The sequence below is a fragment of the Chiloscyllium plagiosum genome, chromosome 10, assembly GCF_004010195.1.
Source record: "Chiloscyllium plagiosum isolate BGI_BamShark_2017 chromosome 10, ASM401019v2, whole genome shotgun sequence".
Classification (NCBI taxonomy): Eukaryota; Metazoa; Chordata; class Chondrichthyes; order Orectolobiformes; family Hemiscylliidae; genus Chiloscyllium; species Chiloscyllium plagiosum.
This window is the reverse complement of record NC_057719.1, coordinates 31,384,370-31,408,186: the sequence shown is the minus strand read 5'-3', so window position 1 is coordinate 31,408,186 and position 23,817 is coordinate 31,384,370. Positions and strand designations below refer to the sequence as shown.

The 23,817-nt window shown below is 41.4% G+C and overlaps 1 protein-coding gene across 7 annotated transcripts in view; it reads right to left on the bottom strand.

Annotated features, from left to right (window-relative positions):
• fancm (FA complementation group M) overlaps positions 1-21,623 on the bottom strand; it is a 172,992-nt gene extending 151,369 nt beyond the window's left edge. For 3 of the 7 annotated variants that reach the window (XM_043697329.1, XM_043697330.1, XM_043697328.1), the window contains exons 1-4: positions 20,981-21,619; positions 5,898-6,070; positions 5,731-5,808; positions 1,902-2,060 (exon numbers count right to left, since the gene is read on the bottom strand). In XM_043697329.1, the coding sequence (XP_043553264.1) occupies positions 1,902-2,060; positions 5,731-5,808; positions 5,898-6,070; positions 20,981-21,515 (945 nt within the window). In that variant the 5' untranslated portion in view covers positions 21,516-21,619. Of the gene's footprint in view, positions 1-1,901; positions 2,061-5,730; positions 5,809-5,897; positions 6,071-20,980 lie in introns of all 7 variants that reach the window. The other 4 variants (XM_043697331.1, XM_043697332.1, XM_043697323.1 and 1 more) reach the window with 4 other exon arrangements.
• Positions 21,624-23,817: the final 2,194 nt, after the last annotated feature.

Sequence of the window (23,817 nt, the reverse complement as noted above, 5' to 3'; positions counted from 1 at the left end):
TTTGGACTGTGGGAGGAAACCGGAGCACCCGGAGGAAACCCACGCAGACACAGGGAGAATATGCAAACTCCACACAGAGTCGCCTGAGGTGGGAATTGAACCCGGATCTCTGGCGCTGTGAGGCAGCAGTGCTAACCACCGTGCCACCCGTGTGATGGACATTTGCTGTCACAATTGCAAGTCTATCCTTTTTCAATTTCTGAAATTGCATCTTCAGTATTACATTATAAACAAAGTTATAGTGTAACACTACTTTGTATGCTTCACAATGCTGCCCAAATCTGAACTAAATCACTTAATTTTTAGCTCATTTGATTGAACTTCAATTTGATTTTTTTAATATAATCAGAACCATAATTAATGTAAACTAATAACACAGCTTGAAAAATTACAATTTCCCTTCTTCATACAAGTTTTTGTTATACTTTTATCAGAAGCAAAATTAACTCCATAGTACGTACTAACCATTTTTAAATAAAGCTAGTTTATTATAAAAGCATTATTACAATAAGGATGAGAAAAGAGTTAATTGAAAAGACAGTAAAGATCTATAAATATAATCTGCCATTCTATTTTTGCAGTGCCAAGCTGATTGGAGAGCATTTTTGTTTGAATAGTCAGACATGCACAGCAGCTCAAAGGGGTCAACTTGTGTTTGGACTGCACAGAAACACTCAGGACACAAAGCGGAGAGAGAACTTTAATTTTAAGCATGATGTTTTTTTAAAACTCATTTGTGGGACATGGGCTTCACTGACTGGCCAGCATTTATTTCCCATTTCTAATTCCCCTTCAGAAGATGGTGAGCTGCCTTCTTGAATAGCTGCAGTCCACATGTTGTAGGTTAACCCACAATGCCCTTAGGGAGGAAATTTCAGGATTTTGACTCAGTCACAGTGAAGAAACAGCAATATACTTCTAAGTCAGGATGGTGAGTGGCTTGGAGGGGAACTTGCAGGGGTGGTGTTCTGCTGCCCTTGTCCTCTAGATAGAAACAGTCATGGTCACTCAACAGGTTATTGCTGAGCAGGTGCTGCTTGATAGCACTGTTGATGACACCTTCCATCACTTTACTGATAAGCAAGAGTAGACTGATGAGGCAATAACTGGACAGATTGGATTTGTCCTGCTTTTTATGTAGTATACGTCATACCTGGTCAATTTTCCACATTGTCAGGCAGATGCCAGTGTTCTAAATGTCCTGGAAGAGCTTGGCTAGGGGAGCAGCAAGTCCTGGAGCACGTTTTAAGTACTAATGCCAGAATGTTATCAGGGTCCGTAATCTTTGCACTATCCGGTGCCTCCAACCATGTCTTGTTATCACATGCAGCGATTTGAATTGGCTGATGACTAAGTAATGCTGGGGACCAGAGGAGAAGGCTGAGAATGATTGTCCAAGTATGCTTCTGGCTGAAGATTGCTGTGAATGCTTCAGCCGTATCTTTTGCACCAATATGTTGGGTTCTTCCATCACTGAAGATGGGAATATTTGTGAAGCCTCCTCCTCCAATACGTTGCTTAATTATCCACCACCATGCACAACCAGATGTGGTAGAACTGCAGAACTTAGATCTGATCCACTGGTTGTAGGATCATTTCACTCTGTCCATCACTTGCTGTGTGCCAAACAACATTGGCAAGTAGCCCTGTTTGGTAGCTCACCAAATTGACATCTCATTTTTAATGTGCCTGGTGCTTTAATACTTTTGGATATAAGAGCTTTATTTCAAATCGATGCTGTAATTGATGCCAAAGCAATATTTTTGCAAGAAAATTAAAAAGTTGCTGGAGGATGAAGGATGGATTGTAAAATCAAAACAGCCAGATATTTTACTATACAGTTAAAATTACACTAAAGTCAAATAATTTCACTCCATTCTCCAGGGAGAAATAACACATACCTGTAGGTATAAAGACTGAATAGCAATCAGCTCAGTACCCAGAGGAACAACAAACTTCTCCACCTGTCTCTGGTGAGAGTAGGGCTGGAGGTCCAGGGAATTTTCAGACCTAACCTCAAGATGCGAAATCATCAAGTTTGAAAGGACTTGTTGTACAGCCTATTATATTAAAAAAACAATAATTACATGAACAGTATGAGCAAATTATAAATGCTTGCATTATTCATCTCCCAGGTGATGTCCAAATCTTCTCAACCGTGCGAGAGAGAGCGCGCGAGAGGGAGAGAGAGCGCGCGCGAGAGAGAAAGCGAGAGCGCGTGCGAGAGAGAGAGAGCGAGCGCGAGAGAGAGAGAGACAGACACAGAGAGCAAGACAATAGAAAAAGCAAGAGTTTTCTTTTTTAAATTGCTTCACAGCATGTGGCCATTGCTGGCTAGGCCACCATTATTGTACATCCTCAAGTATTAAAAGTCAACCAAATTGCTATGGGTGTGGAGTCACATGTACGCGAGACCAGGTAAGTATGGCAGGTTTCCTTTCCTGTTGGACACTAGTGAACCAGATGAGTTTTCCTGACAATCGATAATGGCTTCATGGTCGCTGTTAGATTCGGAATTCCAGATTGCTTTTATTGAATGAGAGAGAGTGAGAGAGATAGAAACTGTGTGAAAGAGTGAGTGAGTATTTTGTGGTTGTGGTGGTAGTGGGGGGTGGAGTTGGAGAGAACAATAAATTTCTTTAGAGATGCTTCCAGCTTCAATCTTAGACTCCCAACTGCCTGCAGTTTTCAACGTGCTGAGCCACTTAACATCACTCCAACTTTGACGTCCTGATCAACTCAACACATCACCAGCAGTTGTCTCAATTACCAAAGTTGAAACTCTCCTTGGCTCCAACTACAAAGGAGCGCAAACCGAATGCCCTTCACAAACTGGCATAGCCATCAATCACTGAATTGAGCTGCTATGTATCATGTTTCAATGGACTTTTTTGTCTATCCACTACTCTGAAAAAATCTTGGGGGTGCAAAACTAATCCCAACATATTTCCAATGTCAACCTCTCATTGGTGACACTTACCAAAGAATTTAGGCATCTTCATTCATCTAGCATTTAGCCATTTATCCCCAGTGCAAATCAAGAATGTGACCAGTGGTGTCCCACAAGAATCTGTGTTAGGACCACAATATTCACGTTAGTTATTAATGACCTGGATAATGGCACAAAGTCGTATTTTCAAATTTGCTGATGACACAAAGTTAGACAGCATTGTAGACAATGCATCAAATAGCTTAAAACTACAAAGGGACATTGATAGACTAACTGAATGGGCAAAACTATGGCAGATATAGTTCAGCATAAGTGTAAGGTTATCCATTTTGGACCGAAAAAGGATAGATCAGGGTACTTTTTCGATAGTATGAAGTTGAACACAATAGATATCCAATGAGACTTCAGGTGCATAAATCTTTAAAATGTCACAAACAAGTGAAGAAAATAATCAAGAAAACTAACGGAATGCTGGCTTTTGTATCTAGAAGGTTGGAGTACAAGAATGTGGAAGTTATGCTTCAGTTACTCACAATTCTGGTTAAACCCCACTTGGAGTACTGAGAGTAGATCTGGACACCAAATGTTAGGAAGGATATACTACAATGTAGGTTTACAAGAATGATATCTGGACTTGCAGGGTTAAGTTTGAGGACTACACAAATCAGAGCTATTTTCTCTACGATTTAGAAAGTTGGGGGGGAGAAAATCTGATTGAAGTCTTCAAAATATTAACAGGAAAAGACAGAATAAATAAAGATAAACAATTTCCACTGGTTGAAGATTATAGAACTAGGGGACAGTCTGAAAATTAGGGCCAGAAGGAAACACTTCTACACATAAAGCGTTGCAAATGTTTGGAACTCTTTTCCACAAATAGCAGTGGGTGCAGCATTAGTGTTAACTTTAAAACTGAAATAGGATAAATTTTTGTTAAGCAAAGATATTAGGGGATATGGGCCAAAGATAGGTCTGCAAAATTAGGCCATCAGCCATGATCTCACTGAATGGTAGAACAGGCTCAAGAGGCTGTATAGCCTACTCCTGCACCTATGTTCCTCATAGCCAGTCCACCCAGATTCTCTGACCAAGCTTGCCTAAACCTCATCTACCCAGTCAATTCACTAAGCTCATTTCCTATATGCCCTCCACCTCTGCACCATCCTAATTCCAAAGGAAATACAGACCATACACCTTTCCTCCCTCATCTTCTCCAAAAAAAGGTTGATAATCCATTTCAAAAGCACATTGACAACCAGCCCTCAAAAAAAAATTATCCTTCAACCCCCAATCCTTGTAAATTACTAGCCAACTCCAATCTTTCCTTCCAAAGATCTTGAACAGGCTTACAAAGTACACAAACATATTGCCTAGATTGGAAGATTTGATGAGTAATGATTGGATAGGCTAGAATTTTACTACATTGGAGCAGAGGAGGCTGAGGGGAGAGGGAATACAGACTGTAAAATAGCAAATGTGACTCCTCTATTCAGAGATGAATGAGATAGAAAACAGGAAACTAAAGGCCAGCTAGCTTAACTGGTCATAGCAAAAATGCTGGAACATGAAAGTAAGGAGCTTTACCATAACATTAGTGTTTGAGGAAGTAACAAGCAACATAGATAGACTGTAAAATTGGTGGAAGGACTGTTCTCCAAAGGCATTCAACAAAATGCCTCAAAGGTTATCACAAAATAAGATCTTACGGTGTAGGGCATAACATATTAACATAAAAAGAGAACTGGTTAGCTAACAGGAAAGAAAGACTAGGCATAAATAGATAATTTTCAGGTCAAGAAGAAATAACAAGTAGTGTACTACAAGGATCAGTTTTAGAGCCTCAGTTATTTTTAATTTATATCATTGATTTGGATGAAGGGATTAAATGGTAGCTAAAATTGCTGATTATTCACCTTTCGAAAGGAGGAATATTGTTAAACTCGAGAGGATGATTTGAGGATGTTGCCAGGACTAGTGGGTTTGAGCTATAGGGAGAGGCCAAATAGGCTGAGGCTTTTGTCCCTGGAGCAAAGACTCAGGGGTACAATAAGGGGCTTGGACAAGGTGAATAGCCAAGGTCTTTTTCCGAGCCTGGGGGGAGTCCAAAACTATAGGGCATAGGTTTAAGGTGAGAGGGGAAAGATTTAAAAGGGGCCAAAGGGCCCAACACTGTAGTGGGTGTACAGAACAAGTTGCCAGAGGTGGTGGTGGAGGCAGGTACAGTTATATTTAAAATGGCATCTGGGTGGGTATATGAATAAGAATGGTACAGACGGATATGGGCCAAATAATGACAAATGGGACTAGGTTAGATTGGATGTTTAGTCAGCGCAGATCAGTTGAACCAAAGGATATGTTTCCATGGCGTGTGACTATTATTCAAAAATAGGACGTGGAGCAAGTTTTGAAGAGGATATTATGATTCTGCAAAGGAAATTTGATAGCTTAAATGAGCGAGCACAAATTTGGCTAAATTCAGTCCGAAAATGTGAATTTCCCCATATTTCACAGGAATTGTAGGAAAGCAATACCATGTTTAAATAGTGACATATTGCAGAACAGAACTACTGAAAAATATGGATATCCAGGTACATGAATCACAAAAGACTGCAATGCAGGTATAGCAAGCGCTAAGGAACATAAATGGAATTTTGGTGTTAATTGCAAGAGGAAGGCAAGATAGAAGTCGAGACGTTTTGCTACATAACAAGGTTCTAGTGAGATCACATCTGCAGTGCTATCAGATAGAATGTATCAGATAGAATGCAAGAGTAACCAACCTTTACGTCACTACCTGGCGTTGCAGTCAAAGCAAGAATACGGAACTGACGTGTATAATTACACAGCTCCCGAACAACCTGCAAGACAGAGAAAGAGGAAATTAATGAAAAAATTCACAGGACATCACTCACACTAAGTAAAGCTACATGCACAACATTTATTGTACCTGACAGTAAGCATGATTTCCTAGTGCCTTGTGAGCTTCATCAACAACCAAACACTTCACATCAGCAGCTGGACAAGCTTCACGAGAAAGATCATTCATCATAACTTGAGGTGTGAGGAAGACTACTCGTTTGGCATTCCAAATATTCTGACGATTCAATGCCTGTGTTTTACCTGCAAAAGTTACTAAATGCTTAGTTCAATGTCAATTTCAGTTAATGTATTTTCTAATATGAAAGTTGAGCAGGAGAGACCAGAATGCCTTCTAATTAACAGTTGTATTTGCAGGACATTGCATTGGCACTCTGTCTTGAATTCAATTAAAGCCAGAAATAATAACATTTAGTCCAATATAAGAACTTGCAACCCATTGGTTTTGACTATGCATTTTGAACTTTGAAACTTCTGAACTATTAGTATGGTTGAAGGTGTACATGAAGAAATCAATGCTCTAGATAGGAGCGAAAAAAAATTGTTAAAGTCTCTATAATATTATAACAGTCCCAGGTAACAGAACTTATAATTATGTAAAATATTTATTATAAATTGCAAACACCTAAAGAGTCTATAAGCCCCCAGATAGTAGCTATATGGTGATACAGAGAATAAATCAGGAGATAATGAGGATATGTAACAAAGGTACATGGTGTGACTTTAATCTTCACGCAGATTGGGATAGTCAGATTAGCAGAGGGAGGCATGAGGAAGAATTCATAGAATCTAATGCAGACAGTTTCCTAGAACAATGTGTTGTGGATCCAACCAGGAAACCAGGTGCTGCTCGTTGGATGCTGCCTGAATTGCTGTGCTCTTCCAGCACCACTGATCCAGAACCAGGTTAGTTAGTGTCTAGTCATGTGAAATGAGGCAGGTGAATACATGACAGATCAAAACGTATAGTGCTGGAAAAACACAGCATCGGAGGCGAGTTGATGTTCCTGGCATAAGCCCTTCATCAGGAATGCCTGCCTCTCCTGCTCCTTGGATGCTGCCTGACCTGCTGTGCTTTTCCAACTCTGATCTGCAGTCCTCACTTTCTTCTGGGTTAATATATGACGTCAGAATAAAAAGATCACCTTGGAAACAGCCACCAGAACACAACAGAATTTATCATTTGGCTTGACAGGATGAATTTGAGTTAGAAACAACTGAGATAAGCTTACATAACAGCAATTTAACATAACGTACTCAAAGGAGTTTAACAGTAAAGACAGTTGAGGAATAATGGCAGATGCAATAATTCAAGGCTCACAGCAAAAATTCATTCCAGTAAGGAAGGAGAATTCTAGTAAGGTGTTGGCTGAACATGGAAGATAAACAGAGTAAATTTGTACGAAATACACAGGCAGACAGCAAGAGTTTCTTTAAAAATGTGTAAAAAGGAAGAGAAGCCAAAGTGAACATAGGCCCTGAGAAAATTAGGTAAAAGTAATGGAGAACCAGGAAATGGCACAGAAGTTGAATAAATACTCTGCATCAATCTTCAGAGTAGAAGAGACTAAAAGAATTCCAAAAGTATTCACATGCCAGAGGAAAAAGAAGGGGAGGAAATAATTTCAATAACTATCTAGAGTAATGTGCTAGCAGAAAGTAATGGGGCTGAAGACCAACAAGTCCTCTGAACCTGATGGCATGCATCCTAGGATATCAAAGGAAGTAGCTACAGAGATTATGAATGCACTGGTAGCAATCTGCCAAGAATCTTTAGATTCTGTAAATATTCCAGAAGACTGGAAAACTGCCAAAAAAGGGAAAGGAGGCAAAAAACAAGGGATTATATATAAGTTAGTTAATTTAACAAGTTATTGGGAAGAAGTGAGAGATTTATAAATATAAATATAAAATGAATCTCAAAGCTAGCAGCCAAGATCAATGAATAATAGGCAGAGTTGGCATTGCATCATGAATGGGAAGTTCTGCCCGATAAACTTAAGAGTCAGAGTCATTGAGGAAGTAACAAGCAGGATAGATAAAGTGGAAGCAATGGATGAAATTTCAATTTGCAGGAGGCATTTAATGAGGTACCATACATTAGGCTACTTAAGAAAAGAGCCCTAAAAATCTCTAATCCATTAACCCTCTATCCACTAATAGAAGACAGGGTTAGAGCAAGGACACCATCTTCAGGATGGCTAACTATAACTAGAATTGTGCCATGGGTATCAGTGCTAGGGCCACAATGATTTATAATATACAAATAACTTGGATGAATGTAATTTAGCCACATTTGCAGATTACAAAAAATTCAGTCAGAAGGCAAGTGCTGAGGGTGAGAGAGTTTGAAGTGGGATATAGATAAAATAAACGAATGGAGGAAAACTTGGCAGATGGAATATAATGAGGGGAAAAATGTGAAGTTATGCATTTTGGCATAAAGAACCAGGGAGCTGAATATTATTTAAATGGAGAAGGCTATATAACAGAGGGATTTGGGAGTCCACATCCATGAATCTCAAAAGCTAGCAGCCAAGATCAATGAATAATAGGAAGGTAAATGAGGTATATAAGTAGGGAGGTTTGCTAAAACCACACAAGGCACTAGTCACACTACAGTAAGAGAATAATAGGCAGTTTTAGACACTTTATCTAAGGGATATACTGAATTTGGAGACAGTTCAGAGAAGGTTCACTAGCATGATTTTAGGTCATAGAATGACCGTCCCATGGGAAATAGCATGGGTAGGATGGGTCTGTTATCATTGGAATTTAAAAGTATTGGAGGCGACATTACTGAAATATACAAGAAACACTCAAACAGGGTAAATGAGTAGAAGTTGTTTCTCCTTGTGGGAAAATCTAGGACCAGTGTGCATAATCTCAGAAGAAGTAGTCACCTACTTAATACAAAACAGAAAGAATTTCTGCACTCAGAGGTAGTTAATCTGTGAAAGGACTGTTCAAGGCCAAAATAAACACATTTTTAATCTTTGAATGAATCAAGGATTATAGGCAAAAGGCAGGAAGTGGAGCTGAGTGTTATTAGCAACCCTAACCCCACAAAACCGAGTAACGGATAATTATTTATACTGGGTGTTTCACAACAGGTGGTATAAAAATTGCAGAAGATAAGCAAGGATCAAAGGATTTAGGAAAGCCAAAGATTGAAATTTTTTTTCAATCTGACTGGTTAAAGGGATAGCCTTTTTTTTCAAAAAAGATTTTTTTTCTGAGCAGTTAAGGAAATAGGTTACCAGAGTAGAAAAGCTTAGTATGTGCAGGTTCCAGAACAGGTGGTATAAAAATTGCAGAAGATAAGCAAGGATCAAAGGATTTAGGAAAGCCAAAGATTGAAATTTTTTTTCAATCTGACTGGTTAAAGGGATAGCCTTTTTTTTAAAAAAGATTTTTTTTCTGAGCAGTTAAGGAAATAGGTTACCAGAGTAGAAATGCTTAGTATGTGCAGATTCCAGACAAGGAATACGTGGCGAGAAATCTGCAGGTTATTGGAAGCTGAAAGTCTAAACTTACAGTTTTAAGTCTAATAATGTGGGACTCCACATGGTTCACAGGAGAGAAAATGGGGAGAGGGAGTTAAAACAAACTAAAATATTTGATAGAGAAATGTAATTTCTCTTGATTTGAATCATTGTAAATTCATACCGTTGGGGAATAGATTGAATCTTTGCTTTTCTGGTTCTTTTAAAGAGGTTTCTAACTGCGTTTTACATTTAGATACTTTGGGTTTTTTTTGTTCCCTTTTTTGTATGATAAACTTCTGTTTTATTGTTATGTGGCTATGTTTTCTGTAAATCACCACCATATTAAATAAATTTTTTCATAAGCCATTATCTATAGTCCAGATGTCATTCTGGGTTCCGATTTGTCCAGGAATACCATCAATTTGGATGAGATTATAACAAATTATTACGTATAATTTTGTAGAAATCGTTAATCTGCCTGTTAAAGCAGACAGTAAATCCTGCAAACTGGCTCCAGAAAATCTCATGAATGTCTTGGTTAATTCACTACAGACAAAAAGGCAGAGAGACCGATATTATATCTCAGCATAACCTGAAAGGGAGAGTGAGACTTTAGGGAAAGTTTCCATGTTTCTGATGATTACATCTGCAGGAAGCGTCTTTGACTGCAGATCCTATCAGATCGCATGGATCAGTTAGAGCGACAGTTAGAGGCAATGAAGAATTTACAAAAGCTAGGGCATATGATGGATGGCAGTTATAGGAAGGGAGAATTTGATTAACACTTGGACAACGTAATGAATTCTTCAAAAGCTCAGAGCTCAAAAGCTCTGAGATGAGAAGTAGATTAGAAGGATTGGATGGAAATTTCAGCGTAACTGACTTTGCTTTATAGAACAACAATTTGTCAAAGTTAATAAAACAACCATGTTAAATTTTCAATCTGTACAAGGCAGGCTTTGAGACATCATTTGAAGCAGAACACCAAGAGCTCAGAGTGATACTATCCCATATCATCATACGGGGAGAAGACTTCTCAACAGTGAAACCAAAAAAAAGGTAACCCAGCTAAAGAACTGCAGACCGAACAAGGCTATCAAGGCTGTGACATGCAGATACATGATAGCAAAATAAAAGACCTTTCACTCCTTCCCAAAACCTTTTCTGCTCAGTCTGTCTGTTGGAGAAATCTCCATGTACCATCATGACTGCTGAATTCTAACTTCTAGTTTTCAACTTCTTCACTCTGAAAAGGCAAATCATCAAGCAACAGGCCAGTAACGATGATAAATACCTTACTTTCATCTTTATGAATACTTTTTAATCCAGATCTACTTTTAAATATTTGAATCTGTAGCTTAGATAATCAAGTTTTAAAAAAAAAGTTATTCTGGGTAATCCACGATGAAGGACAGGAAAAAATTGTGACTGTAAGAGCTGCTCCTTTGAGGTATTTTAGGTGTTGGAGTTGATTTCCTCGAATTCCAGGAGCAACAATTACTTTATATGCAGTTGCATTGTTTTAGAAGATCAAAACAATGGCACTTTTTAAAAAAAGGAAGACAGACAAAAAGCAGCAACCACATGTCAGTAAGAGAGAGAAACAGAAATTGATACAGCAGTGAATCTGCACAGTTACTGCCTTTGCTGTTTGAGTTCAAGTTCAAGTCTCTAGACAAAGGAGTGCGTATGGGGAAAAAATTAACAAACAGCAAAATTCACATCAGACCTTGGAGGAACCTGTGTGGGAGAGCTCACAGCACAGGAACAGATAAGTGCATAGTTTTTAAACATGTAGCCTGCTGAAAGTCAAAGTAGTGAGTAGAGTGGGTTCTTTCTTCAATTGATGTTTTACTGAAATTGGTGTCATGATTTATGTTTTTAAAATTTAATCAAAAGTACAAGTTAGCCTGGAGCACTGTTTTTTTAAAGCAAAAAGACGACGCCATTTTCTGGGTCTGTCGATCATGAAGGTGCAAAGATGGCCTTTAGTACAGTGATATGCTCTTCCTGTTGGATGTAGGAGTTTAGGGAGAGTTTCTATGTTACAGACCTATGAAGTGTCTTTAGTTGCGAATCCCATCAGATTGCATGGATCAGTTGGAGCAGCAGTTAGAGGCAATAAGGAATTTACAAGAGCTAGGGAGTGTGATGGATGGCTGTTATAGCAAGGGAGAAAAGCCGCAGATATAGTCAGGTAGATGGGTTAACTCTAGGTTAGGGGGTAGGCAGGTAAGGCAAGAATCTTTTGTGGCTATCCCCATTTCAAACAAGTATGCTGTTTTGGAAAATGTAAGGAGTGATTAACTCTCAGGGAATGTAGCACAAAAGGCCAAGTTTCTGGTATCAAGACTGGCTCTAAAGTAATAAGGGGTGCGTTGGGTTCCAAGTGATTGATTGTGATTGGGGATTCTCTAGTCAGAGGCACAGACAGACATTTCTGCAGCCAGTAGCGAAAAATCAGAATGGTGTGTTGCTTCCCCGGTGCCAGGATCAAGGATATCTCAGAGAGGGTGCAGAATGTTCTCAAAGGGGAGAGAGACCAGCAGGAAGTCATTGTACACATTGGAACTAACAATATAGAAAGGGAAAGGATAAGATTCTGCTGGGAGAATATGGAAAGTTAGGCAGAAATTTAAAAAGGAGGCCCTCGAGAATAGTAATATCTGGATTGCTCCCAGTGCTATGAGCTAGTGAGGGCAGGAATAGGAGGATAGAGCAGATGAATGTGTGGCGAGCTGGTGCAAGGGAGAAGGGTTCACACTTTTGTATCATTGGAATCTCTTCAGGGGTAGAAGTGACCTGGACAAGAGGGATGGATTGCACCTGAATTGGAAGGGAACTAATACACTGGCAGGGAGATTTTTACTTCTTTATTAACTCAAGCAATAAGGGCGTCGCTGGCTTAGTCAGCATTTATTGCCCATCTCTAATTTGCCTAGAGAGCAATTAAGAGTCAACCACATTGTTATAGGTCTGGAGTCACATGTAGACCAGACCAAGTAAGGATGACAGTTTCCTCCCTGAAGGATATTAGTGAACCAGATGGGTTTTTCCAACAGTCGACAATGACTTTTATCATTAGACTTTTAATTCCAGATTTTTGTTGAATTCAAATTCCACCATCTGCCATGGCGGGATTAGAACCCAGTCCCCAGAACATTACCTGGGTCTCTGGATTAGCAGTCCAGCAATATCATTTAAACTAGTATGGTGGTTGGGATGGGGGGAGAACCAAGGATAACAGTGAGGAAAGAAATCAATCTGAGACTAGTACAGTCAGAAAAGGGAGCAAGTCAAACAGTCAGGGCAGGAACAAATCAGAGAACAAGGTAAAACTGAGAAATTAAACCGCACTTATTTCAATGCAAGAGGCCTAACAGGGAAGGCAGATGAACTCAGGACATGGTTAGGAATATGGGACTGGGATATCAAAGCAATTACAGAGACTTTTTCACACAGAGGGTGATGCGTGTATGGAATGAGCTGCCAGAGGAAGTGGTGTAGGCTGGTACAATTACAGCATTTAAAAGGCACCTGGATGGGTATATGAATAGGAAGGGCTTTGAGGGATATGGGCCGAGTTCTAGCAAATGGGACTAGATTAGGTTAGGATATCTGGTCAGCATGAACAAGTTGGACCAAGGGGTCTGTTTCTGTGCTGTACATCTCTATGACTCACTTCAGCAACAGTTGCTTTATCTTTAAAACATTAAAGCTTTGCTGCTGGAATTTTTTTAAAAACTGGGAACACCCGATAAACTAGGGACTTAATGAGCTAACTAATTTCATAGCCCACTTTGAGGACATGCTTCTTGGACAGCAGAACAGAGGGGAAATTGCAGGAAGTGATGCTTCAATGTACTTGCTATTCTGCAACAGTTGGCATAGGTTGCAGATTTGGAAAATGCTGCTGAAGCAGCCCTGGCAAGTTCCTTCAGTGCATCTTGTAGAGAGTATACACTGAAGCCAATGTACTACAGGCAGAGGACACAAATGTTTGTAGTGGTGGATAGATGCCAATCAACCTTGTAGCTTTGCCCCGGTTGGTCCCAAAATTACGTCGTTACAGTTGCATTCATCCAGGCAAATGGAGTGTTTTCCATTACACTACTGTTACGACACAGTGGTGAACCCTTCTGTTAATTAAACCAAGCACCCAGAGAAGCTCACCTCAATCTGTTAAAATATATGAGTGACAGAGAAGCTCCAAATTCCACTACTTAAAGAAACTAATATCAATTTTTTTTTTTTTAAAACAATTCACAAGTCGAAGCTCCCTTTCTCTTAACTGCTTCTTACCTACCTCCAACTCTATAACAAAATGCTGTTCCAATAAGAGACTTATTAAAATTACATCAACTTAATTTCAAAACCACACAGCCGCTGTCATCTTCGTTGTCTTTCTTCTTCCAGGTAAAGATCTCCAACTCGTCGTCTTTCTTTTTACTGCGAACAATGTTTCATATGTAAAGGTACCTTTGATAGAGTGTTAACCAATTTCTTGAGTCTCTCTCGATGGCAGTTGCTCTCGCCCAATTTTCAAAATGTCTGCATTTTTATACACCCATCAGATTGTCTCATTGCTTCAAAGTTGGCAAAACAATAAATTCAAACTCTATTGGGTTTTAGTGTACTCTGGCATAATTTAAACTGATTGGCTAAATTTGAATGGTTGTCAAAACAGGAACCAAAACTCAGGTATCCATTTCATAGCCAAATTTTACACATTTTTAATTTTCCAGTACACACTGACTGCCACCTACAGAGGAACCTCAATTATTCGAAGGACATAGGCGGGAATATTTTGTTCTGTTAATCAAATTCCGGATAATCGAATGCCAGATAATCTAGGTTCCTCTGTAGTCATACACACAGGTGCTTGTAATCTCTTCGTTCAGAACAAAATTCACTCTCTCAAAGGTACAGTAAACATCTTCAACTTCATAACACTACCAAGTTGTACCTTGTATACAGTGGTGTACATGTTCCAGTGTCATACTGGTCTTGAAACATTAATTCTGTTCCTCTCTCCACAGATGTTGTCAGATCTGTTAGCATTTCTTAAGCACTATTTTTATTTCAGATCTCCAGAATCTGAGTACTTTGCTTTTATTTTGTTGATGATGGAAACATTTTGAGAAATTAAAAACTGAATCAGATGCTGCAGAACTGGTTCTTGTGACTAAAAAAATATATATATGACCAGCCAAGTTAAGTTTCTAGTCAATGATAACCACCCTCAGAATGCCGATGATGATTCAATGACATGAGGTTACCTGCTTTATTGTTGGCATGGTCATTGCATGTCTTGATAAGTACATACCTGTCAGGCAATGAGGAAGTGGTCGAGCGAGGCAACCGTGGTTTACTAACGAAGTTGAATCTCTTGTGAAGAGGAAGAAGAATTCTTATGTAAAGAGGAGACATGAAGGCTCAGTTAGGACGCTCGAGTGTTACAAATTAGCCAGGAAGGGTCGAAAGAGGGCTAAGAAGAGCCAAGAGGAGATGTGAGAAGGTAGGATCAAGGAAAACCCTAAAGCTTTCTATAGCTATGTTAGGAATAAAAGAATGACTACAGTAAAATTAGAACCTGTCAAGAAGAGTAGCGAGAAGTTGTGCATGGAGTCCAAAGAGATAGGAGAGGTGTTAAATGCATATTTTTCTTCACAGGAAAAAGACAATGTTGTTGAGAAGAATACTGAGATTCAGGAGAATAGACTAGATGGGATTGAGGTTCATAAGGAGTTGGTGTTAGCAATTCCGGAAAGTGTGAAAATAGATGAGTCCCCTGGACCGGATGGGATTTATCCTAGGATTCTATAGTAAACTAGGGAAGAGATTGCAGAGGCTTTGGCTTTGATCTTTATGTTGTCATTGTCTACAGGAATACAGAAGAACCTTGATTATCCGAACAAAATGGGTGGGCAGTACTTCATTCGGATAACTGATCCAATGCCTCTCCTCTGGGATTGGAGTTTTCTGAAGTTTCCTTTCTCTTCTTTCTGCTTGCCTTGCTCCCTCTGTCTGTCTCAGGGTTTGTTTCTGAGCAGATACACACTTGTGTGTAAGGGACCTGAAGCACTGCTGAAGCCTCTCCCCACTGCTGCTTCACTTCAATGGAATTGACAGAGCAAACACTTGTTAAGTCCACTCCCCATTCAGGAGACTAGGCAGCAGCACAGAGAGTCAGTAAACTCCCCTACCACACACCCCCACCAACGCCGTGTTTTCAACTCTCCACATTTCCAGCCAGCAGCTGCCTCTTATCTCTTCTCTACAATGGGACTCCAGAACAAAATGAAGAAACAGAATGGAGACGGCAGCCGGACTGGACACCAACAGCAAGAGTGCTGCTGTCTTTTTTTGGCAGTGTGTGGGCGGGGGGGGGTGTTTCTCGAAATGGCACACACACAACTTTTTATTGCAACGTTTTGACAAGTGCCAACTCTGCCACATGCAGGACGATGTTGGAGAGATTATGTGGGGATGGGGTTTGATATGGTAGGGTACACCCCTGCCTAGAACTCCACAGAAATTGGACTGGCGGCGGGCGGGCGCGGGGGGGGGGGGGGGGGGGCGGGGTGTTGTCTCGAAACCTTCAAAGCCCCCCAGTGCTTGCTGTGACCTCCTGGTTAGACAGAGCCACTGTGTCATGTTAAAAGAAAAAGCACATGTGAAAACTCACCTCCCTTCAGATCTGGAGACTGCAAAAGGTGCTGTCAAGAACGTGAAAAGTGCAAACCGATCGAGTGAATTCCAGCCTCTGATGTTTTACTTTCCATTTGTTTGCTGCTCAGAGGCATGTGTCAGAGTTGTGTGAATCAGATGGAGATTTGTGCAAAACCCATCTTCCAATTTCCTCAAAGAAAGCTGCCTGTTTTCACATCTACCAGCTGCAAAGTTAGGGGACTGCTGCAAAGCTGCTCTGTATGTGTGTGACCCAGAGATGTGTTTTATTTTTAATTATTCCTGAAAAACGCTGAGAAAGAAAGATAACAGTTACCTTTTAGTGCTCTTGAGAGCGTAGGACTGTTAATTTCAAAGACTCAGATGAGAAGCCTTTGTAATGGGCTGGTGTGTTCTTTATTTGAGAATGTTCAGTGCATTCTGTCTGTCTTCGTTTGAAGAGAGCAAGAGGTCAGTCATTTGGAGACGGTGTCTGGATCCAGGGTTGTTCTCAGCTGCATTTCAGTAAGCCAAATTCAATTTTAATCATTGTAAACAAAAGATGCAATCATTGCACCAGTTTGATAACACCACTTGAGAACGTGTATAGGGTATAAGCAGGCAGGGAAAGAGTTAAGTCCTGAGTTTTGTGAAACAAGAGATTCAGCTGAGTATGACTCAGATCAGATAAGAACTCAGAGTTAACAATGGGGTGCTGGAGGCAAGGGTAATGGATTAACAAGCTGTCATTATGTACAGCCATTTAATAATATTGAAAGAATTCAGCATGCAAGGTCTGCTAACAAGGGGAAAAGTATCCAGTTATGAGTCCAGTTAACAAAGTTAAGAATATCTATTGTATAACAGTAAAGCGCTTGGCCTCTACTTTCAATATGCATTGGATTGTAATGGTCACCTTATTAATATGTATGTTGCCTTATTTAGATGCTCCTCCCTGTAAAATGACTATATAGTTCATTGAGAAGCTGTTGTTCAAGAGAAGATCAAGAACTCATGTCCTTGTGTACATGAGTGATTGTTCTCTCTCCCTCCTGGGCCCAGAATAAAGATGAAAGAGGTAAAACTATGAGCGTTTTGCTTCGACGGGGGGGGGGGGGGGGGGGGAAGAAGAGACATGGGACAAGATGACACTCTCTGATGTAATGTATTTACGGGACCTTGAAATCTTCTTCGGATAATCGAGGTTCCTCTGTTGTGCTAGAAGAATGGAAGATAGCAAATGTTGTTGCCTTCAAGAATGGGAGTAGAGACAACCTGGTAATTATAAATCAGTGAGCCTTACTTCATTTGTGGGTAAAGTGTTGGAAAGGATTATAATAGATAGGATTTATAATCATCTAGAAAGGAATCATTTGATTAGGGATAGTCAACACGGTTTTACGAAGGGTAGGTTGTGCCTCTCAAACCTTACTGAGTTCTTTGAGAAGGTAAGGATTATAATAGATAGGATTTATAATCATCTAGAAAGGAATCATTTGATTAGGGATAGTCAACACGGTTTTACAAGGGTAGGTTGTGCCTCTCAAACCTTACTGAGTTCTTTGAGAAGGTGACCAAACATGTGGAGGAGGGTAAAGTGGTTAATGTGGTGTATATGATTTCAGTAAAGCGTTTGATAAGGTTCCCCATGGTAGGCTTTTACAGAAAAGAGGCATGGGATTAAGGGTTTATTTAGCAGTTTGGATCAGAAATTGGCCAGCTGAAAGAAAACAGAGTGTGGTGGTTGATGGGAAATGTTCTTCCTGGAGTTCAGTTACTTGTGGCATACTGCAAGGATCTGTTTTGGGGCCATTGCGATGTCTTTTTTATAAATGACCTGGATGAGAGCGTAGAAGGATGGGTTAGTAAATTTACACATTACACTAAAATTGGTGGAGTTGTGGACAGTGTGGAAGATTACAGAAGGACATTGATAAGCTTGAGAGTGGAATGAGAGGTGGCAAATGGAGCTTAATGTAAAAAGTGCGAGGTGATTCACTTTGGAAGGAATAACAAGAATACAGAGTACCAAGGTAATGATAAGATTCTTGATAGTGTGGATGAGCAGAGAGATCTCTGTGTCCATGTGCACAGATCCCTGAAAGTTGCCACCCAGGTTGGTAGGGCTGTTAAGAAGGTGTACATGTGTTAGCTTTTATTGGTAGAGGGATTGAGTTTTGAGCCATGAAGTCATGTTGCAGCTGTACAAAACTCTAGTGCAGCTGCACTTAAAGTATTGCATACAGTTCTGGTCACCGCATACAGTTATAGGAAGGACATGGAAGCATTGGAAAGGGTGCAGAGGAGATGTACCAGGATGCTGCTTGGTATGGAGGGAAGGTCTTATGAGGAAAGGCTGAGGGACTGGAGGCTGTTTTCATTAGAGAGAAAGTTAAGAGGTGACTTAATAGATATATAAGATGATCACAGGATTAGATAGGCTCTCACTGTCCAGGAGAAAGTGAGGACTGCAGATGGTGGAGATCAGAGCTGAAAACTTGTTGCTGGAAAAGCGCAGCAGGTCAGCCAGCATCCAAGGAGGAGAATCGACGTTTCGGGCATGAGCCCAAAGAAGGGCTCATACCCGAAACGTCGATTCACCTGCTCCTTGGATGTTGCCTGACCTGCTACGCTTTTCCAGCAAAACATTTTCAGCTCTCACTGTCCACCCTTTTTCCTCGGATGGTGATAGCCAGCACGAGGGGACATAGCTTTGAACTCAGGGGTAACAGATGTAGGACAAATGTCAGAAGTACTCAGCGAATAGTAAAGGCATGCAATGCCCTGCTTGCAACAGCAGTCGACTTGCCAACTTTAAGGGCATTTAAATAGTCATTGGATAAATATATGGTTGATAATGGAAAAGTGTAGGTTAGATGGACTACAGATCAGCTTCACAGATTGGTGTAACATCAAGAGGTGAAGGGCCTGTACTGCGATGCATTGTTCAATGTGCTATTGTAGCATAGAATTGGCAGGTAATGTTACTCATCACTTATCAATCCCAACCCGCATATTATATCAACTGGTACATTAGCAATGAAGCTGTGTGGACGGTATTGAACACTGCAATCATCAGCAAGCATCTCCACTTCCATTCTTATAATGCAGGGGTCATTGATGAAGCAGCTGAAAATAGTTGGGCCACAGGAAATGCTTGCAGCCTTGCCCTGGAGGTGAGCTGAGTGGCCTTCAACAACCAGTCACCGTCCATTGTGCGATGTATAGACTCCAGTCTACAGGTAGACAGTAGTAAAAGAGGTGTCTTGCATACTTGGCTTCATTGATCAGGGCACTGAGTTGGGATATCATGTTACAGCTATACAAGACATTGGTAAGGCCATATTTAGAATACTACATACAATTCTGGATACCCTGCTTTATGGAATGATGTTATTAAACTAGAAAAGGGTGCAAGAAAGACTTACAAGGATGTTACCAAGACTAGAGGGCTCAAGTTGTAAGGAGAGGCTGGGGCATTGATCCCTGGAGCATAGGAGGCAGAGGGTGACCTTCTAGAGGGTTATAAATATAGGGGAGTGGGGGACGGTGGACAGCCAAGGTCTTTTCCCCAGGGCGGGGGGAAAGGGCATAGGTTTAAGGTAAGAGAGGAAAGATTTAAAAGAGACCTGAAGGGCAACATTTTCCACCAAGTGGTGCAGGCAAATGGGAATGGTTCAGTTTAGTAAACTTGGTCAGCATTGACAAGTTGGCCCAAAGGTTGCATGACTCTTTGATTCAGGCAGTTAAAGAGCATTCCCCAATTCCCATCGACATCTATTTTACCAGGGCTCCTCAATATTACTGTGGGTCAAATATTATCTTGATGTCATCAGTAGTCATTCTTACCACACTTGAGCACGACAAGAGTTCTTTGGCCAACTGTTCAAATCTATTCCTAAAAACGAAGTTGATCCAAAGTCATTTACGAATGTAAGATTGAGGGCATTGCTGAGAGTTAGGACTGATCTTCATCTCCAGTTCATGGTTTTTTTTTTGCAAACTACAAATGCTCTAGTAATAATCAAACAAGAATGCAACAAAACTGAGTTGACAAGAGGACAGGATAGTATGTTTAACCACACCTACTACAAAGAAATAAAAGAATGAAAATGCACCATGTTGTCAGTTGCAGATGACATTGTCCATCTGAGTTTGGTTAAGAAACATTAAAAGAGAAAGAGTAGGCCATTTGGCTCTTTGACTTGCTCCACCATTCAACATGATCATGGCTGTTCCTGCTTTTACCTCTATACCCTTTGATCCCTTTAGCCCCAAGAACTATATCCGCCTCCTTCTTAAAAACATTCAATGTTTTGTACTCAACTACTTTCTGTGGCAAATAATTCCACAGGCTCACCATTCTCTGAAATTTTTCAACTCAGTACTAAATGGCCTACCTCATATCCTTAGACTGTATCCCAGTTCTGGACGACCCAGTAATCAAGAATGTCGACAAGCAGCAATCACTTGATTGCTAAATAGTACAGTTGTCCACCTAGGAAATCATGTGTCACTGGTCAGTGGGAATATCTTTCCTACGTTTAGTTAGAATTTAATTCAGTTAGAATTTAAATTTCAAAGAGATTCCACAATCTCCTTTTTCTAAGCTCCGGTGAAAATAATCCTAACTGATCCAATCTCTTCTATACTTCTATGAGCTTAGTTAAGTTTTTTTTAGTACTATTACAAGGCTAGAAATCTGTTAAACATTCATTCCTACATGAAGTTGAGAGAAAGATGGTCAGCCACTTGGAAGGCAACAACACTTTCAAGGAAGTGAAAAAAAGAGGGAAAGGTGATTTAAGATGGCTGGTAATTTGACATAAGAAGGGGATCAGAGTTCTACTCTACTAACCCATGGTCACTGGGGTTTAAATTCAGTACTTCTATCAAACCTTGACACTGATTTGTTGACCCAGACTATTCTTGCTATTATGATAATCCAATGCAGGTTGGTGCAGTTGAGACACTACCTGCCACATCAGCTGGTTACCTGTCATCTCTGTCATGTGCTCCTGCGGGATACCCATCACCTTGTAACAAGCTTCGATTTGCTGAGCGACCAGGGGTTTGGTGGGGGCCATGAACACGATCTTCCCAGAGGGATACCAGCGGTAAAAGTTGTACATGACCACGGCCGCGATGAAGGTCTTGCCCAGGCCGGTGGGCAGGCACACCAGGGTGTTTTGGAAGAGGGCCGCCCGGGCCATGTCGAATTGGTAGGGCCGGAGGGGGTAATTACTCGGGTAAATCCACACATCGCCAGAGGACAGGTCGAAGCCGGGGAGGGAAGCTGGCTGCAGGCTCCCAGAGTCCGGCCTGGGGCTGCCAAGGGACCGCTCAGCCTCAAACACCGCCACCAGCAGCACATCATCATCATCCTCCTCCCCGTCATGGAAACCATCCCCTGGAGTCGGGGTTGCCGCAGGCCCGGTCTCAGCGCTCCTCCCATCCTGGGACCGGGACTGAGAGCGGGGCGCCGTGTTGCCCCAGCTCTGAAACAGTGTCCGCTGCCGCCCGCCGCTCATTCGAGAAACTTCTCAGGAACGACCCAAATGACGCGCGCGACCTGCAGCAAGCGATTCGGCGCCAATGGCCGCCCGATATTCAAATCTGGCGTACCCCTGTGACGTAACCACGCAGGCCCCGCCTTTCGTTGCCCGAGACAAGACAGAAGCCGAGGGAGTTCCAGGCTGCCCCTAATGGACACTTTCAGAGCAGTGGCTCAAGTGGTCCTGTCGTGATATCCATGTCCCTGAACCAGATGATTAGATTAGATTAGATTCTCTACAGCGTGGAAACAGGCCCTTCGGCCCAACAAGTCCACACCGTCCCTCCGAAGAGAAACCCACCTAAACCCATTCCTATGTTTTTACTCCTGACTAACACACAACACTTAGAGAGGTTTGGGGAAAATACCTCAACTACAGGAGATTAATTTGCCTCACGAAACAGATGATAGGTTTTCCCACCCATCTTGTACATGTTGTGGGAAATAAGGGAGGAGGCTGGTACCGCAGAGTCCTTAATATTCTGGGGTCATGGTTTTTTTTTAGAAAATGAAATATTACTGCAATAAAGTGTGAATTGCACACAATCAATTAAATCAAGTACGCTAGTAATGACAGGACAGGTGCTCAGTTTCTGTAAGAAATCCGCAGTGTTATGACAGAAGCTGGGGATCCCCATACAATAGGTTTCAAGATGCCTTCAACATACCCGGAGAGATCCTCGGGACGTCTTGGTGTGTTGGCTTTGTGTACCTTTGGAAGGCAGTAAAAGTCGCCTACACAAGAAGTATGTAGGATGAGGGCGCGCAGGGAACTCTAAAGGACTGGATCCAAAGTTCTGATTAATATGTTTAATTCATGGGCGTGTTCTTTGGTCAGATCAGCTGGTAGTTACCTGGAGTGTTCCTGGTTGTTCAATTGTTGGTACACTTCCTTGCAGTAATCTGTCCTATTCTGAATGACAATGGCTCCTCCTTTATCTGCTGGTTTGATGACAATGTTGTGATTGGTTTTGAGAGCATGGATGGCATTGCGTTGTGAACGAGTGAGGTTTTGCCCTACCTTGTGGGTACGGCTGACGAATCTGGCATTTATATATTTCCTGATGGTTTGAGCATACATGTCAAGCCCAGGCAGCGGCCCTCCAGTGGGGTCCAAATTGGCACCTTCTTTGTTCGCTCCTCTACAGATCCCTGTGATGATTGTTCCAGTTCATCAGTGGCCCCACCACTAAAATGGACCCATTGGTTCTGGCATCAGACACGGAGGAGTTCATCAGACGACTGAGACTCTGGGAATTCTTTCAAGGTGCCAGTAGTGATCCCAATGAGCCCACTGATGGACTGGAACAATCATCACAGGGATCTGTAGAGGAGCGACCAAAGAAGGTGTCAACTTAGACCCCACCGGAGAGCCGCTGCCTGGGCTTGAGATATATGCTCAAACCGTCAGGAAATATATAAATGCCAGATTCATCAGCCGTACCCACAAGGTAGAGCAAAACATCACCTGTTCACAATGCAACGCCATTCAGGCTCTCAAAACCAATCACAACATTGTCATCAAACCAGCAGATAAAGGAGGAGCCATTGTCATTCAGAATAGGACAGATTACTGCAAGGAAGTGTACCGACAACTGAAAAACCAGGAACACTCCAGGCAACTACCAGCTGATCTGACCAAAGAACACGCCCGTGAATTAAACACATTGATCAGAACTTTGGATCCAGTCCTTCAGAGTTCCCTACGCGCCCTCATCCCACGTACTTCTTGTGTAGGTGACTTTTACTGCCTCCCAAAGGTAGCCAGCACACCAGGATGTCCCATCGTGTCGGGCAATGGGACCTTATGTGAGAATCTCTCTGGATATGTTGAAGGCATCTTGAAACCTATTGTACAGGGGATCCCCAGCTTCTATCGCGACACTACTGATTTCTTACAGAAACTCAGCACCCACGGATCAGTCGAACTGGAACATTCCTCGTCCACAATGGACGTTTCCGCACTCTACACCAGCACCCCCAAAATGATGGCATCGCGGCAACAGCCTCAGTACTCAACACCAACAACTGCCAATCTCCAAACACTATCCTACAACTCATCCGCTTTATCCTTGATCACAATGTCTTCACCTTTCACAACCAGTTCTTCATCCAGACACATGGAACAGCCATGGGGACCAAATTTGCACCCCAATATGCCAACATTTTTATGCACAGGTTCGAACAAGACTTCTTCTCTATGCAGGATCTCCATCCAACATTATACACCAGGTACATTGACAACATTTTCTTCCTCTGGACCCATGGCGAAGATAAAA